Source organism: Phoca vitulina, unplaced genomic scaffold (assembly GCF_004348235.1).
Source record: "Phoca vitulina isolate PV1807 unplaced genomic scaffold, GSC_HSeal_1.0 scaffold35, whole genome shotgun sequence".
Classification (NCBI taxonomy): Eukaryota; Metazoa; Chordata; class Mammalia; order Carnivora; family Phocidae; genus Phoca; species Phoca vitulina.
In genome coordinates this window covers 6177527-6195136 of record NW_022589738.1, presented here as the reverse complement: position 1 = coordinate 6195136, position 17610 = coordinate 6177527, and the positions used below count along the sequence as shown (strand labels likewise).

The 17610-nt window shown below is 34.0% G+C and overlaps 1 protein-coding gene across 13 annotated transcripts in view; it reads left to right on the top strand.

The window, feature by feature from the left end:
- Positions 1-17610, top strand: part of DMD (dystrophin) — a 2446616-nt gene that overhangs the window by 1096880 nt on the left and 1332126 nt on the right. For all 13 annotated transcript variants that reach the window (XM_032426633.1, XM_032426634.1, XM_032426635.1 and 10 more), the window contains 2 exons: positions 7251-7492; positions 11969-12149. In XM_032426633.1, the coding sequence (XP_032282524.1) occupies positions 7251-7492; positions 11969-12149 (423 nt within the window). The remainder of the gene's footprint in view (positions 1-7250; positions 7493-11968; positions 12150-17610) is intronic.

The following is a 17610-nucleotide window of genomic DNA, read 5'->3' as shown; positions in this document are numbered from 1 at the left end:
AAGTACAGTTAACATTAAATATATTGTGAATTTTAGTATTAATTATACTGTGAGTTTCATTGTAGAATGATTGATATTTGGAAAATATGCACAGAATCAGTAAGAGACTCATATTAATTTATTTGGAACCTTTTTTTTTTTTTAATTTATTTGAGAGAGAGAGAGAGAGCCACCACAAGCAGGGGGAGGGGCAGAGGGAGAAGCAGACTCCCTGCTGAGCGGGTAGCCCAATGGGATCATGACCTGAGCCAAAGCCCAATGTTTAACCAACTGAGCCACCCAGGCACCCCTATTTGGAACCTTTTTTATAACCAAAAAAGGGGGTTGCTTCAATTACTTGCATACTTCAAAGTTTTACATGAACATTTTCCTTTTAGATGCCCCAGTTCTTGTGCAAGCGTGTAAGTGATCTTCATGATCCTGGTAGGCTAAATAGAGAGGCTATAGTACTGCTAACAGAGAGCATGTTAGCTTAAAAATCATGTTTCTAAGTTTTTAACATAGATTTTGGTATAATGAACTGATTTATCTATTCCTTAACCATGTCCTTTTTGAACTAACATTAAATTTGTGATTCCTGTCAACATCATTTGATTGGATAAGTATGGGGGTAGTTTGAGAGAGTGGTGGATGGTGGAGGGAAATTCTTATTAGAGAAATTTTTCACAAATATAATTTTTATGAAGCTTATTGTTACTATATAAGATGGGAATAAGAACTTTAATCTCAAGAAATTGTTGGCTTTCTAGAATTTTAATGAGAGTAAGTCAGAGACTAGATTGGGTACCTAGTGATCTAATTTTCTTTCCTGTAGCTGTGTTATGCCGAGAAGGGGGAATTTCCAAATTTGTACTTACTTCTTTTTTTTTTAAAGGATACAACATAACCTTCTCTAAGGTTTGTTTTTATAATTTTTTATTTAAACACAAAAATGGTATAATTAAAATTTTAGATAATTTCACAACTATGGTAAACAATCTGGCTACTATATCATTACTCTGATTATTCATTAATGAATCTTAATTTCCTGAGGTTTTATGTCAGACGGTTTTTAACTGATCTGCTTACTTCAAAGCAAAAGATTTTCAGTGTATGAGATTATGGAATTTCAGGACAATCTGGAGTATTTTTATATCTAATAATTTGCTTTATTTTTATCTATTTAAATTATACTTTATTCTTAATTTTGTTTGTAAAATAACATTCTTGCATCTATAGATAGCTCCTTATCAGTCAGGTATAAAAAAAGACCTGGTTTACATAAATTGTTTTCCTTTATTAATATTAAAATTACCAAGAGAATAGTTGTATCGGGGTGCCTGGGTGGCTCAGTTGGTTGGGCGTCTGCCTTCGGCTCAGGTCATGGTCCCAGGGTCCTGGGATCAAGCCCCGCATTGGGCTCCCTGCTCAGCGGGAAGCCTGCTTCTCCCTCTCCCACTCCCCCTGCTTATGTTCCCTCTCTCGCTGTGTCTCTCTCTGTCAAATAAATAAAATCTTTAAAAAAAAATAGTATCAAACATTTATTTGGAAGCATATATATGCATAGCTCATTTCCCCCTTCTTTAAGCTATAAAATTGTTTCACCACAATTTTCAGAGGAGATAGTATAATTATCTAATAGGGTTAGTGATGTTTTCTACATTAAACTGTGCTTCCCTTTCAATTTCTAATTGTAGCTTCCTGTATGTTAATTAGGAATCTGAAGACAATCACATTAAGGAAATGTTTAAATAAAAGTAGTAATTATTAGTATATTAAACTAGAAGAATGCCTCAAAACCATCATCCCTTGAGTGTTAGATTATAGTGTTTAAGGTGATACCTAATAGTAAGTCTGCTAAAGATTGTAATTAAATAGTACAGACTGATAACACAGACAAGGACTCCTCTTATCTATAATATTAACTGTGTAACTGCATTTTTAGTATTTCGGTTTATAGCTCATTAAGTACTTCACATGAGTGGTACCATTTGAGTTTGGGCAACCAAATTTTGTCAGATTGGTAAGGACAGGGATTATAGTCAGTTTGGCTCGCCTCAAAGCCAAACCTCTCATCTTCTCTTCACATCATTGTGAAGGATTTTTAGTGGCAGTAACTCTTCTGATTATATATTTTAATGGGAAAACATTTTGCAACTGGTCTGTATAACTAACAGTGGGGCATGGAAATAGTACTATTTGCAGTTGTCCAGCCCCTCCATAGTAAGTGAGATTTCCCCACAGTTGGACTCATTTCCTCTTCTCTTACTCTCTCCTCAGTTCTGGGCAATTTGATTTATGTCTCCTATTTCTCCATGTGACACTTGGGGATAATGGTCTACACAGAGTTCACACTCAATAAATGTTGTTAATTGACAGACACATCATTCTTTGACTCCAGTCTCCAAAGGAAAAAACTTTATGCTTGTGTGTGTGTGTGTGTGTGTGTGTATGTGAGAGAGAGAGAGAGAGAGAGAGAGCGAGCGCAAGATGGAGAGAGAGAGGGGGAGAAGGTCATAGTTGTCACTGTTAGAGGAAATTAGTCACAAAAACAAATATGAGTAGGAATCTGGCCTTTGTCTCTCATAATTCAATGATGTTTATGAATAAAAGTTTAAAAAAGCTCTTTTAGTAAATTCATGTATTATATTCACTAGGGGTATATATTTTATATAAACCTATTAACTTTTAAAAACTATTATTTTAAAAAATCAATTGTATAAAAGTTAGTGTGGTCGAAAAGACCTCTAGAACTTAGTCTACAATCCTCAGGCCTTATTTTCATGGACATAGTAAATTTCTATTACATTTTAGGCTATTATATTAGATGCCAAATGGGCTTATAATGACCCTCACCTAATATGCAATAAAAATCGGAGACTATTTATTAAAACTTTATTTTGAGTTTTCATTCTAAACACAGGTTTTGTGTTATTCTACTCTGGCTTCATGGCTAATGATGAATATACTTGGTGAGGAATATTTCACTTTAAGTGGCATTTCTGAAGTATTTGCATGGAAGGTGGTGCACAATTAAAATTATTCTAACAGTCTGTTATGCACTGTACACAAGTAATAAAATTAATGGATGCACTTGAAGTCATGATCCATTTCCTCTGGGTGCAATATATTTATTCATGGACTATTTCAGGGGTTGTTTAGAATATGAGATGTGAATAGATTATGATCCATTATCCCTGAGATTCTAATGTACTACTACAAAATGGCTTCCATAAGTATTGTTCATAATGCCTGGTGAGTTAGTGTTTGTATTCTTAAGTAGTTTTAGCAAAAAATTAGAAAAAAAAGATGCTCAAATGATTGATACTTAAAAATTTGCAGATATTCACACTTAAAAAGTGTCATAAAATTTAAAATTTTCAGTTGGGTTAAGGAGCATATAATTTTACAAAATACACATAAAACATTTACATATAATAGTAAAATTATTCACATTCCAGTATTCGTTTGGGAAACAGTATCCTTATTTATTCTACAAAAGTTTTAGGAGACTTTCTCAAAATAGATGCCTAATTCATGAAGTTGAAGTAACAGCATTTATAATTTTAATTTAAGAGGTAAACATTACATAATGTTCATGTACCAGTGCTTTTGATCCTTCCCCCAAGTATTTTAAGCAAAAGCAAATTTGAAGCAAGAGGGACTATGTGCGTGTTTGTGTTTGGCTTTTTGTGTCTATGGGTATTGCTCCCCTAATGTTCATATTCATATGAGGTAAGGTATTGATTTGGTCTTGTGTGAGTTCACAAGTACACTGTATTTATTCCTTACCTACTCTAAGCTGGGGACTCTATCAGATACTGCCAGTGGAGACCTTTTTCTCAGAGGGGTTTAGAGTTTAGAAGGACAGGCTACACTCTTGTTGAGCAGGAAGTATATTCACACATGAAGTAATACAATATTTACATGCAAATCCTTCATAATAGGATGTCTGATTCTCTGTGGTCAACATCATGTTTTTGCCAGTGACACGTAGAAGTTTCTGTTTTTAATTTTTGGCATGGTTGCCCTTTATAACTTTAATTGCAAATGAGTATGGATATATGGCCAAATACTCCAAGCTTTGCTAATAAACTCATGACTTTATCACTGGTTGATATGATTTCTTTTACAAATGTCTATAAGCACTTTCTATATCCCATATTAGTGTCCTATTATATAAAATGAGCACTAACTTTAAAAATACTAGTCATTGATTCTTTATAAATGCCCCCTTTCAGTCATTAAAAAGACCTCCCCCCACCAATTTCAACATTTGAAAGATCTGATCTCTCTTTTTTTGTTGTTGTTGTTGGCTACATATTATTTGCTGTAACATTGACTAATATTTATTGGTTGCCTGGCATATGTCAGGCTTTGTGTAACTGCTTCATATCTGCTAACTCAGAATCCTCATTGGTATCCTATGAGGTCAATTCTGTTTTAGCCTCATTTCATGGATGAGAAAAATGAGATCCAGTGGGATCAAATAATTGAACCTCATTTACCCATTTAGTAAAAGGAGTGAAATTTGAACTCAGTTCTGACTAATACCAGAGCTCTTACTGTGAATTTCTGCAACTTTCTGTTCCCTTTCACCATTTATCCTAATATGGAGATCCTTATTTTACCTATTATTGTATTTTAATCACCTTTATTCAGTTATAAAAATCAGTATGTTAATAAGTAGAGAGTACTATAGATTTCATAGTGGATTTGTACAAAACTTGCTTTTCTCATTTATTTTAATTCCTTTTCCAGTGATGTTTAGCATGTGGACATTTTTTTGGCCTGACATATTGAGCTGATAGTTTTGGGGAATGATCAACAAGGACACATTAAATTCTATCCCTAGATTTTAATAGATACCACAGGACCTATTGATAGTTCATTACAGTTTGATTTATATTTTTCTGATTAGATTATCATGTATTATTCATATTGAAAATTACCTTATGGTTTTATTTTTTCACTTGAGAGGGCTGGCTCTTTATATGATTGACCTCTCTCAGGGACAGTGAGGTATTTTTCTGTGTATTTCTTTTTAATTTAGAGAAATGTTAAATAAGACTCAATGCAGTATCAGTTCATCAGTACCTTTAAATTACTTTACCATCTCTGGCCTACCTATATTGGAATTGGACCAACATGGTCTTACTTCTTTTCTAAGTGCTTATTCAAGTTTAACATATGCTGAAAATATTTCCTCTAAACATCTGATCATTTATATCCATGGCACATTTTTGAATCGTTATCTAACATAATATAACGTCTCTCCCTTGTGTATTTTAAATTACTCCCTTTTGTTTTCTAACAATAATGTTAGCATTTTATCATAGTATTTTTTTCTCAAACTGAATGCCCATATCACCCAGTTTTGGATTCTTCTCTTACACTTTGTAGCAAACATGATCGTTTTGCAGCTACAGTTATTTAGTGGCATCCCCCAAACATATTTTGATACAATTCTTGGTCACTGCTCCAAACCAAATTATCACAAACAGTATATCACACAAAACATCCAGATTTCTCAATAAAGCCAATTGCTTCCTTAACTATTAGAGTATTAGAAGAATTTTTTAGCTTCTACAAACCTTTTATAGTTGTATATATGGAGACTTGCATCTTTTATGTTTTTACACATTATTTTAAAAGTTATTTTTCTTTAAAAATATATCAGCCAGAGAAGGAAGAAAAGATTGTTGCTAATAATATTTGCAAAGGTTTTGTTCTCCAATGTCCTATCAAAAGTTTGAAATCAGTGGAGTTACATTTCAAATCAATTGAGAAATGTGATTTGGTGCATAACATAATTAAAACAAAATGAAAACTAGAATATCTGAGCAGAGGAGAGTAAAAAAGGGTAAAATAATATAGTCGTTGAATTCAAATCTCTATTTTTTTAGGCTTTAAAAAGAGTGGGAGGCATGTTTGTAAAACCACAGGACTTCTGTTTGCTAGAGATGGTCTGTAGACTCGTTAACAAATTCCTTGCCCATTAACCAAATTACATTACTAGAAAGTCGAGTAGAACTAACATTCATAAAAGTAGATTTTTCTTAGACGACTTTGTCTTCACTAAATCACTTTAGCCCATAGATATTTTAATCTAGAGGAAGAATCTTACAGTGAGTTCATGATCCCTTTTGAGATCCCTATGGATATATGTAGGAATAGGAAACATTCAAATAATATTTCAAAAGCTATAAGAAAGTTATCAATGCTATCATAGCTGTATTTTAAAATGCATATCATATTTAATATTTTATATAATGTAATTTATTAAGGAAGTTACTATATAAATTCATGCTTTGTGTGTGTGTGTGTGTGTGTGTGTGTGTGTAAGAAAACTGGAATTTTGTCAACTAACCATAGAGAGTGAGTATTTTAACATAGCATTACATGATGTTGTTATTCTTTTTTGATGTGTATAGGATAATATACACTTGGATTGGCATTAGTCATCACATAGCACATTATGACAAACTTAAATAAGATCATGTATGTTAAAAGACACCAAATTCCTAACACATACTAGGTTCTCCAGAAAGCTAAAAGTGATAATGATGTTCTTACGTTTCCATTTTGCCTTTGATAGATTTTTTTCTGCTTTAGTTTTGTTATATATGATTTTAAATTATCAGATCAACTTCCACATTTGTAAATGATATGTAAGTAACATGAAAATCTTTTTCATATTAGAAAGATTATTTTTTTAGTGCTTGTTTCACTTCTTTGGACCCATGGAAAATCTGCTTATTTCTGCCTTTCTATAGCAGAAACAGAGAATTACTGCTTTTTGATAAATGCTCCTTTACTTCTTTATTAAAATCCAAATAATATTTCAGCTAATTCCCAAACCATTTAAAAAATACGAATGTTAGTGTTTCGATGTACATTTCAATAGCATACATGATATTTAACAATGATTTGGGAATCCTCCAAAAGATTTTTTTGTCCATGATCAATCTTCCAATCCTCCTCAGAGCTTTGACCCTTTTTGTTTTTATTTAAATGTATTCTACTCTTCTACATCTTATGTGTCCTTATTTATTATTTTATTACATTCATACTCTTGATAAGATGCATCTCTAATAATTTACAATCAGTAATCAGAAATCCTGTTGGTACTTCTAGTTCTTTATCAGTAAATAAATGATTTGTTCAAAATCCTTCATATGATGAATACTTTTAAACTTGAGACAAACGGGTTTTCAGACGTCTTGCAGTGTGTGGCTTCAATGGCTATATTTTAAAAATCTTCTTTCTAGAGGGTGTTAATGCTGACAGCATCAAACAAGCCTCAGAACAACTGAACAGCCGGTGGATAGAGTTCTGCCAATTGCTAAGCGAAAGACTTAACTGGCTGGAGTATCAGAACAACATCATCACTTTCTATAATCAGCTACAACAATTGGAGCAGATGACAACTACTGCTGAAAACTGGTTGAAAACCCAACCCACCACCACATCAGAGCCAACAACAATTAAAAGCCAGTTAAAAATTTGTAAGGTAAGATTCTTTCTTCCTATTTGGATCACGATCAATAGGAATTTCTTGGCAATTTCCAGAAGAATAGCAAATTATTTAATAAAAAATTCCCTTTGAATAAAAAAATTAAACACAATAAAGATCAAAATGTAAGTGAAGAAAATGAGTTTAAATAGATAATGTCTGATGTCTGGATCCTAAAAATATGTATATACATTTAGAGTACTTACACATGGCTAATTGATTTTGTCAGTTTGCAGAATGGTGAAGCAGTTTTGGAGTATGGAAACTACACATATCCTATGAGAAATGGCCAATAATTTGGAGCTCTTTTCTATGACAGCTCATGTGCTAAAAGCAAAACTCAGTCATATGTTAAAAAAGTGGAATCCACACAAACACAAGCAGCTGATGTACTATATAATTGGATATATGAGGAAAATCTTTAAAACTGACAGTTCACTCAAATTTGGATAATTTGAGGAAGGTTTCCTTACCAAAATATTTCATCATTGTGCTTAGAGTCTGGAGGAACCTTAAGGGATAGTAGAGTAACCCGGTGTCAGAGCTGTAACCATTCTGAGGACAGAAAGGAGTAGAGAGAGAGAAGTGACAGAAACCTAGAAGGAGCGAGTTGGACACGCATTGTAAAGACAGCCTTAAGAGCCAGCCCAAGTGCCATCACAAGAATGGAGCCAGAAAAATCACCACACTGCTTCACTCTCCTCCCTGCCTCTAGAATCTGAATCTGGATAGGGCTCCCCATTGGCTAAACTTAATCAGTAGGCAGAGTACAAAGAGCCCTAGTCTGTTAGAACTCTGCATTCTCCTGAGTTCTAGAAGTGGACAGTGGATCCGGAGGGCCAAACAAGGTATAACTGGGACCAAGGAACCCAAGAAAGAGATTATAAGAGTATGTCTGCAAATGTAAGAAAATCAGAGTTATACAGTAATGAAGATCACTTGAATGTTTTACATGGTTACTATGAGCTGAACACTTTTCATGGAAAGTGGGGGATTGCAAGGATGAAAAGGTTTCTAGGATAAACATCAATGATAGACTAAGATGGCTAGGTTTAATCTGAGAAACAGTGAATGGAGGTTAATGTGCATACTTTGAAAAGAATGGTTTAAATAATGGGAGACTGGAGATGGAGAGGTGACAAGGTTAGTTTGGAGGTAGTATTAAACTCAGGAAGGGATGGGAAATTCAAAGCTATTTTGAAGGGAAGAACAGTTGAGGTACCTGATGATTCTTTCACATATTGGTCCTACAGCTCTACGAGGAAATGACTAAATTCAGGAAATAAATTTTTAGATAAAGAATATAGTACAGAAAGGCATTTAGTTTTTTTAATGCAAATATGCAAATCTAGGGAATTTCTATACTTAAAGACACATTTTGCTGTTAATAGAATCCGTGACTCTTTTTTTTTTTCCTGTGAATCCGTGGAATACTCCACCTGCATTATTTCTTGTAACAAAATCTGATATTACCTTAACCTGTTTCTTGAGATTCAGATCCAAAAAGTAACCATAAAATCTACAAAATACATTCAGCCATAAAAGGAATAGTCAACGTCTCTAGTGTTGCTGAGAATGATACTAGGTGTATTAGCTGCCTTGAGCGGCCTGACAGATACCACAGGGTTATTGGTGGCTTGAACAACAACCACCGCCAAGGAGCTGAAGGAAGGCCAATGTGAATACTGGACAGAGAGGTGTGAGGGGTGGAGATAAGATGAAAGATGGAGCCCCAAAAACAGGCATATAGGAGACAAAGCAAGGACTCTTGGGGCCTGGAGGATATTGGTCTTTATCTGAGGAGCAAATAGAGATCATTGGTGGTTACATATCTTAAATAGTCTCTCAAGGCTAAGGAAGTCATCCTAAGGGAAATTATTTCTTTTTTCTGCATTCAGCCACAAGGTTCCAAATTTTGATAACATATTTCCATCCCTTTTCATCACCCCTTCCTCTTTTTCTCTGCACCTTTGGTTGCTATATTAACTCAATGAATCACCTTGGGTAAAATAGCAGGATAAGCTCACAGTCACTCATGCAAAAGTTAACATTATACTATTTCGCTATGATTAATGCTAGGTAAATAAATTTTTCCATCTTATTTGTCAGTGCATTCTGTTATTTGAAGATGTTTTCTAAGATTAGACCACAGTATTAGCACCAAATATAATGCTTGCTAGAACTGGTTCTTCATTTGGGGGTTAGAGAGCCCTTTGGGAATTGGAAGAAATCCATGGACCCTTTCCCAAGAGAAATGCAAAAGTTTTTCCATTAGATAAACACAAAATTTTGAAGGATAAACAGACTCAGGGAAGATGCCTTACTCAGGAGGACTAACCACATTAAGGCCCTTTTGTGGAAATAGTGAATAATCGTTAACATCTTTTAAATGTTAAATATTTCAAGTCGAAATGATCTCTCCTATGGCTTACTCTCAGAACTCTAAGGTCTCAATTGAACATTTGCCCAAATGTTTTATTAGTTTCTGAGTCCCTTTTGTTTTGCAGAACACACTTTACTATACTGTAGGCTCCTTCTATAGCCCCCTAAACAGGAAGAATGACGGCCCTCCATCTGGCCAAATGTAAATCAGGTTCTTAAATGTTTCACAGCAGATGGCAATGATACCATTTGTAAGCCTAGTGTACAAAGTGCATGTCTTTAATTCTATAATCAAAAACACAGAGTATTACCCTTTAGCTCTTGTCTTATTCTTCATCCATGGATATACACCTACCTTCTAGCCCTTGATTGAGAGGCTTTACATTGGAATGGGAGACCTGGGTCATCTCCCTATTTATATAAATGGCTTTCATCTTCACCAGCAAAAGAATTTGATTGTCCGAGATTAACCTACCTGAATCAACTCTTACTGTTATAACCACATAGCAACACTCCTCTGAAAGTTATCCTTTATCTTCCAAAAATTGTTAACAAGTGACAGTGCCCATTAGGTAGTCTTGCTACTATGAAAGAACGTTTGGGATACATTTATCTTACTGAATCCTACGACAAAATTACTCTCTCCAAAACAGTATGCATGCATCCAAAAAATAACTTGTTCTTTTTTTTTTCTTTTTCTTTTCACTTTGACTACCTGGAAGCTCAGATTTATATTTAATTCATAATTACTGTAATTATTTACATTTTCCCCTCCTCCTAATTGTCTTGTAATCCAATCTTAAAAGTTTAATTGTCCTTTTTTTTTTTTTTTTTACATTTTTAAATGGTAAACAATCCCGAAGTACTTTTTTTTCTAAAGGTAGCAGAGGTGTGAATTATAAGTAAGCAGTCATGGTAATAATTCTTAAAGAGCATTTGGACATTCTGCATGAATTCCAGTTATATGTGTAGCAGAGACATAGGAATTGCAGCTTCACTGGAAACAAAAGAGAATGAAAACATTCTCATTTGAACAGCACTGTTCCAAAGAAATATAATGCAAGCCATGAATTTGAGCCACATATGTAGTTTTAAATGTTCTAGAAACAATATGGAAAAAGGTAAATGAATTTCAATAATGCATGTTATTTAAAAGAGTAAATTGAAAATATTATCATATCAAGATTGAATCCGTATTTGAAACTATGAGTTAATATTTGTATATTTTCATACTAACTCTTCAAAATTCAATGTATGTTTTACAATGACAGCACATCTGAATTTGGACTGGCCACATTTCAGGTGTTCAGTAGCCACGTATGACTAGTGACCACCATGTTGCACAGCAGTGGGTCCATGTGATTTTATCATCCAAACCAGAGTACTCTTTGAGAGTGGAAGGGGGTGTTATTAACACTTATGCCAGGACAAGAAAAGCAGAGCAAACTCTCACCCTAACTGAAACAGTGGTAATTGTCTGTTCAGTCAGGAGAAGTAATGTGCCCATATAAGAGACAGATAATTACAGACATAAATATAATTTTGTGTGTGTTTATATAAGTATTACATAGATTATGTAACCTACGAAATATCTGTGTATAAAGATAAATGTGTAATTTAATGCAGTAGGTACGTATGTAGATATATATGGATTGATGTAATTTATATTCTTCACAAGTGAATTTAAAGAAAAATATTGTTCATTAAACAAGCTTAGAATTTGAAGCAAAGGCACAGCATTTTGAGATAAGAGGGATACAGAGGAACATTCATGTCTGATTGAGAGGATATAAGGTCATTCATAGCACTTTTCAAGTGCAGATTCACACCCATTAATGCTGTAAATGATGTGATTTTGAAATTTAAAGACAGTTCTATATGATGGTATCTGTTGAATGAAGAGTCAAGGTATTTTTAAATTGATGACCTGTGCGAGGCTGGCCTAAACTCTCATGGATATTTCTTACCAATTTTTTGATAAGGGCATTAAGCTAAGCTTGCATCCCTGGCTTTTAACACCTTTCTTTGCAAAAATGTAATCTATGCAAAGTAAAAGTTTTATTTATTTTAATACTCTAAATTACGGTACAGGATGAAGTCCACCGGCTGTCAGCTCTTCAGCCTCAAATCGAACGATTAAAAATTCAAAGCATAGCCTTGAAAGAGAAAGGACAAGGGCCAATATTCCTGGATGCAGACTTTGTGGCCTTTACAAATCATTTTAACCAAGTCTTTGCTGATGTGCAGGCAAGAGAAAAAGAGCTTCAAACAAGTAAGTAAAAATACTTGAAATGGCTACTTGCTATTTTCCAAATTCAGTATTTGTTGGAAAAAGAGAAAGTACTCACATGAAAGAGTAATTTCTATCAAAGGAATCCACTGTCCCTACATTCTGTAGTAATAAGGAATAAGATACCATTGTTGGAAAACATATGTGTTATATTTTCATTTCTCCCCCTCACCGCCCATAATAATTTCATGACTTTGAGGAACAAATAAAGTATATGTTTTTTTGTTTGTTTGTTTTGTTTTTTAAAGATTTTATTTATTTATTTGACAGAGAGAGAGTTAGTGAGAGCAGGAACACAAACAGGGGGAGTGGGAGAGGAAGAAGCAGGTTTCCCGCCAAGCAGGGAGCCCGATGCGGGGCTCGATCCCAGGACCCTGGGATCATGACCTGAGCTGAAGGCAGACGCTTAATGGATGAGCCACCCACGCACCCCAAGTATATGTTTTATATAGGCATTAACATCTCCTTGGTGGGTGGCAAATTTTACAATCAAAGATTTTGAACACTGGAGGAAATAAAAGAACAGTTGAAGCCTTCTTAGTAGGTTTTCATTAAATCCTGTTTGCTTTATGTACAAAGATATTTAGCTAGGCTTCTTACTAATACTTCTATTCAGTTTCTATGAAGATTGTTATAGCTGTAACATACATGTAGCAACTGAAATTCAGCAAAGGACAAATTATTCTCTGGGCAGCATTTTACTGTTGGATCACTGTCACTATGCATTATCCTCTTTTTCTCATTTAATAATAAAATATAACCTAAAAGTGGAGCAGTTACACAAATGCCTACCATTTGACCAGCAAAATTTTCCAAGATGTCTCTTTTGTTTCTCACCGGTATGCTCTTAGGATATTAATAATGTCTGGTCCAAAATAGCCCAACTCATCAGCTTAATTACTAAGACAAAAATGCCTTTGACAGACAGGTTTATGAACACTTTCAAACATTAGTGAGTTTTTGGTTCGCCATCCATATATATATATATATATAAGATTATAGAGTAAATTTGGATTTTAAGACATTAAGAGAAAAATATTTAAAAAAATGTCTTTCCCAAATTTGTTATGAGAAGCACAAGAACATGTATTTGTTTTCTACTAGAACTTTAATTAGTTGGAAAACATGTTTTTTGACTACTTCTCTTTGTAAATACCCAAATAATTTACCAAATCGTAATGTTTCTAAAATGAGTATAGTGATATACATGAAACGTTCCCTGTTTTCCTGGTTTTTAAACTTCAATTTCTTGGTGAGGTCATGGAATGAACTGAATAAAGCAAAAGATAAGTGCATTTTTTTGTTTTTTTCCTTTTACTTTAAAGTTGTTTTTGCTGAGGGGTTTATTTTCCTGGTAGGACATCAGGTAATACAACTTCACGGTGATGTCAGCTCCCTCTAGTGGATTTCAGTATACTTGTGGCTGGGTGTCTAAAAATCAACTGGGGAAAAGATTGTGACTGTCCTAAATTTTCAAACATTGACCTGTTTAACATTAATGCATTTCTCTTGTCATAAAATCTGTAAACTTCCCTTAAAATCAAGTACACGTTAATGGTTATATTGTAACTGCTGTGCAAAGGAGCTTATTCACTAGAAAATTATTTTAATTTACACATACCTGTTATTATGTTAAGGTTCAACATTTTTTCTCTTTATTTCAAAAACGTTCAGAATGTTGATGTTTGTTGACAGCTGAGCTTTGATTATGATACTACAATATAAATAGATGATATATACTTACTATCTATATAGAGCCATCAATCTGCCCATCTATATTATCATGTCTTTTCTTTTATCTTTTATACATATGATGATCATAAAACTGTCAAACATTTTCACTTCATTGATTTATAAATAAAATGCCCTCGGGGCATCTGGATGGCTCAGTCGTTAAACGTCTGCCTTCGGCTCAGCTCATGATCCCAGGGTCTTGGGATCGAGCCCCGCATCGGGCTCCCTGCTCCGCGGGAAGCCTGCTTCTCCCTCTCCCACTCCCCCTGCTTGTGTTCCCTCTCTCACTATCTCTCTCTCTCTGTCAAATAAATAAAATCTTTAAGAAAAATGTCCTCCCTTAACTTTATTTACCAAAACATCTTTACCAATTTTACTCACTCTTTTGGAAATCTTATCTTGATAATTAATAATTATTAATTTAAAATGGATTATATATGAATTATAAATTATATAATTTATATGTGCATGTATAACTTATGGGTTATATATGTACACTATACATAAATTATATGTATATGATTATATACATATCAATTATAATTGAATTATATATTTTTATATATTTATATATTATAAATTTATATATGTACCTTAATATATTATGTATTGATATATAAATATTATATACCTATATATAAAAGGCAAATAAAAAATTCACCATATCAAGTCATATTATAGTTCAGTTTGTTAATTAATCATTATTTCCAAAGAATTTTTACATATGTATGCTTTACTCCCAAACTGGCATGGGGGAGTAAATCTGATTTCTTGTATTACTCCACAGTACTTTGAACATATTAAGTATTCAGCAAATAAGAGCTAACACAAGGGGTGGTAATCCATTCTGACTTTCAACTCTTCTTTCCTTTTTTTTCTTTACTAGTATTCTCACAATGAAACAAAAACTTGATTTTTAAATGTACTTTGAGTAGTGAAAATTGGTCTAAGGATTTGCTGCTTGGTACCTGGCAGAGATGTTATGAAAAAATAATATTGAAAGATAAAATGCATTCTATATTCATAGTGATTTTTAGTCTATAAATAAATCTTTCGTGTAAATTATCTTAGTCCTCACAGAGCAATCCTTTAAGAATGTTTTATTATCGCGTGTCACAAGTGACCTCATGGAGCTTGAATAACTGAAAGGATGAATATTAGATTGTATAAGAACTAGCAAGTATACATGGATGTTTGTAGTGACATTATTCATGATAACCAAAAAGTGGAAGCAACTCAAATTCCCATCAGCTGATGAGTACAGAAAGAAAATGGGCCTCTCTATACAATGAAATATTATTCAATAATAAAGTGTAATGAAGCACCAATACTTGCTACAGCATGGATAGACCTTAAAAAGATGCTAAAGAAAGAAGCCAGCTGCAAAAGACCATATGTTATGTAATTCCAATTATAGGAAATGGTCGAAATTGACACACCTAGAGAGACAGAATGTAGATTAATGGTTGCCTGGGGCTAGAAGATTGAGAGAGTAGAATTGTCTCCCAAAACAATTGCAAGGGACCTTTTCTAGAAACTGCAAACCAGAAGGACTATGCTCTTATTTAGAGGAATATAGAAAAAAGAGCACATGGCTTGTTACAGGTGATCTCTTATTTTAACAAGAAAGGTTTTAAATGTACTTCTTACCTGTAAATATGAAAACAAAACTTGTGCTATAGTTTGGATTTATTTCAGTTGGAAGTATAAGTCATGTCGAAAAATAATTATTAGGGATTTGTTTAGTTTTGCAGAAACTGGAGGAAGTGACTACATTAGCTATGACAAAACAAGCGGGTTTTTCCCCCCATTAAAGTTCAGAAGGATTTTCATTTGTTCTACAACCTTAGATTTCTGGCCTAGTACTGTCTTTTTTAAGAAAAAATTGCTGGCAAACTGAACATAATTTAAAAAATGTGATAAGAACATGAAACATGAGATCTACCCTCCTAAATTTTTTAGTGCACAGTAGACTATTAACTTTAAGCACAATGTTGTCTAGCAGATCTCTAGAAATTAACTCTTGCATGACTAAAATTTTATACCTGATAAACAGCAACTCGCCATTTCCCCTTCCCTCTCACCTGGGCACCCACCATTCTATTCTCTGCTTCTAGGAGTTTGATTCTGTTAGGTACCTCGTAGAGTAGAATCATGTGGTATTTGTCCTTCTGTGACTGGTTTATTTCATTTAGCATAATGTATTCCAAATTCTTCCCTATTGTTGCATATGGCAGGACTTTCCTATTTTTTAAGGTTGAATGATATTCTATTGTGTGTATACACCACATTTTCTTTTTCCATTTACCCATTGATAGACATTTAGTTTCTTTCCATATCTTGGCTATTGTGAATAATGCTGCAATAAACATGAGACTATAGATACCTCTTCAAGATCCCGATTTCAGTTCTTTTGGATATGTCCCCAGACATGGCACTGCTGGATTGTATGGTAGTTCTAATTTGTAATTTTTTGAGGAACCTTTATACTGTTTCCTCTAGCAGCTGCACCATTTTGTATTTCTACAAATGGTGGCGAGTTCCAATTTTTCTACATTCTCAGCAGTACTTGTTATCTTTTGTTACTTTTTGATAATAGCCACCCCAGCAAGTGTAGGGTGATCTCATTGTGGTTTTGATATGCATATTTCTCATAATTAGTGATGTTGAACATCTTTTCATATATCTGTTTTCATTTGTGTGTCATCTTTGGAGAAATGTCTATTTAAGCCCTTGCCTATTGTTTTAGTCAGATTATTTTTTTTCTGTTGAGTTGTAGGAGTTCCTTATATATTTTAAATGGTAACCTCTAATCATTTACGTGGTTTACATTTATTTTCTCCCATTCTGTAGGTGGTTGTTTTATTCTGTTGTTTCCTTTGCTGTACAGAAACTTTTTAGTTTCACGTGGTCCCATTTATTTTTATGTCAAATCCAAGCAGTCATTTCAAGACCAATGTTAAGAAGCATTCTCCCTATGTTTCATTCTAGGAGTTTTATGGTTGCAGTTTTTCGGTTAAGGTTTTAATCTGTTTCAAGTTGATTTTTATATGTGGTGTAAGATAAGGGCAGCCTGCCTAACCCTTGATTTTTTTTAAAGATTTTATTTATTTATTTATGTATTTATTTATTTATTTATTTATTTATTTATTTGTCAGAGAGAGAGAGAGAGAGGAGCAGAGGGACAGGGAGAAGCAGACCCCCCACTGAGCAGGGAGCCAAACGTGGGGCTCGATCCCAGGACCCTGGGATCATGATCTGAGCTGAAGGCAGACGCTTAACTGAGCCACCCAAGAGCCTCACTAGTTGAAATTTCTAAAAGAATTTCAGCTGAGGAAATTCAGTAATCTGATACATAATTTTGAAAGCTCTAACTATTATGTTAGCCTCTAGCTGGTTTGTGAGAATCAAGTAGAAGGGTCTGAGTGGAAGCTGGGAGACAGGAAATTGTTGCTATGTATATAAGCCTAACCTTAGACCAGAGTTGTGATAAGGAATATAAAGGAAAGTGGAGGCAGCCCTTGAAGAGGTGATGATCTGAGGAGGATTGGTAGGAGACACTCTCACAAAATGACAGGGAGTAACTTGTGCTTCCTATAGGGATAATTCACGAAAATTTTAGGGCAACCAGCAGAAAATGATCTCTGTGGCCATAATTTCAAACACTGTGGTTAGTTCCTGCTAGGATGCTGATCCAATGTGAAGATGC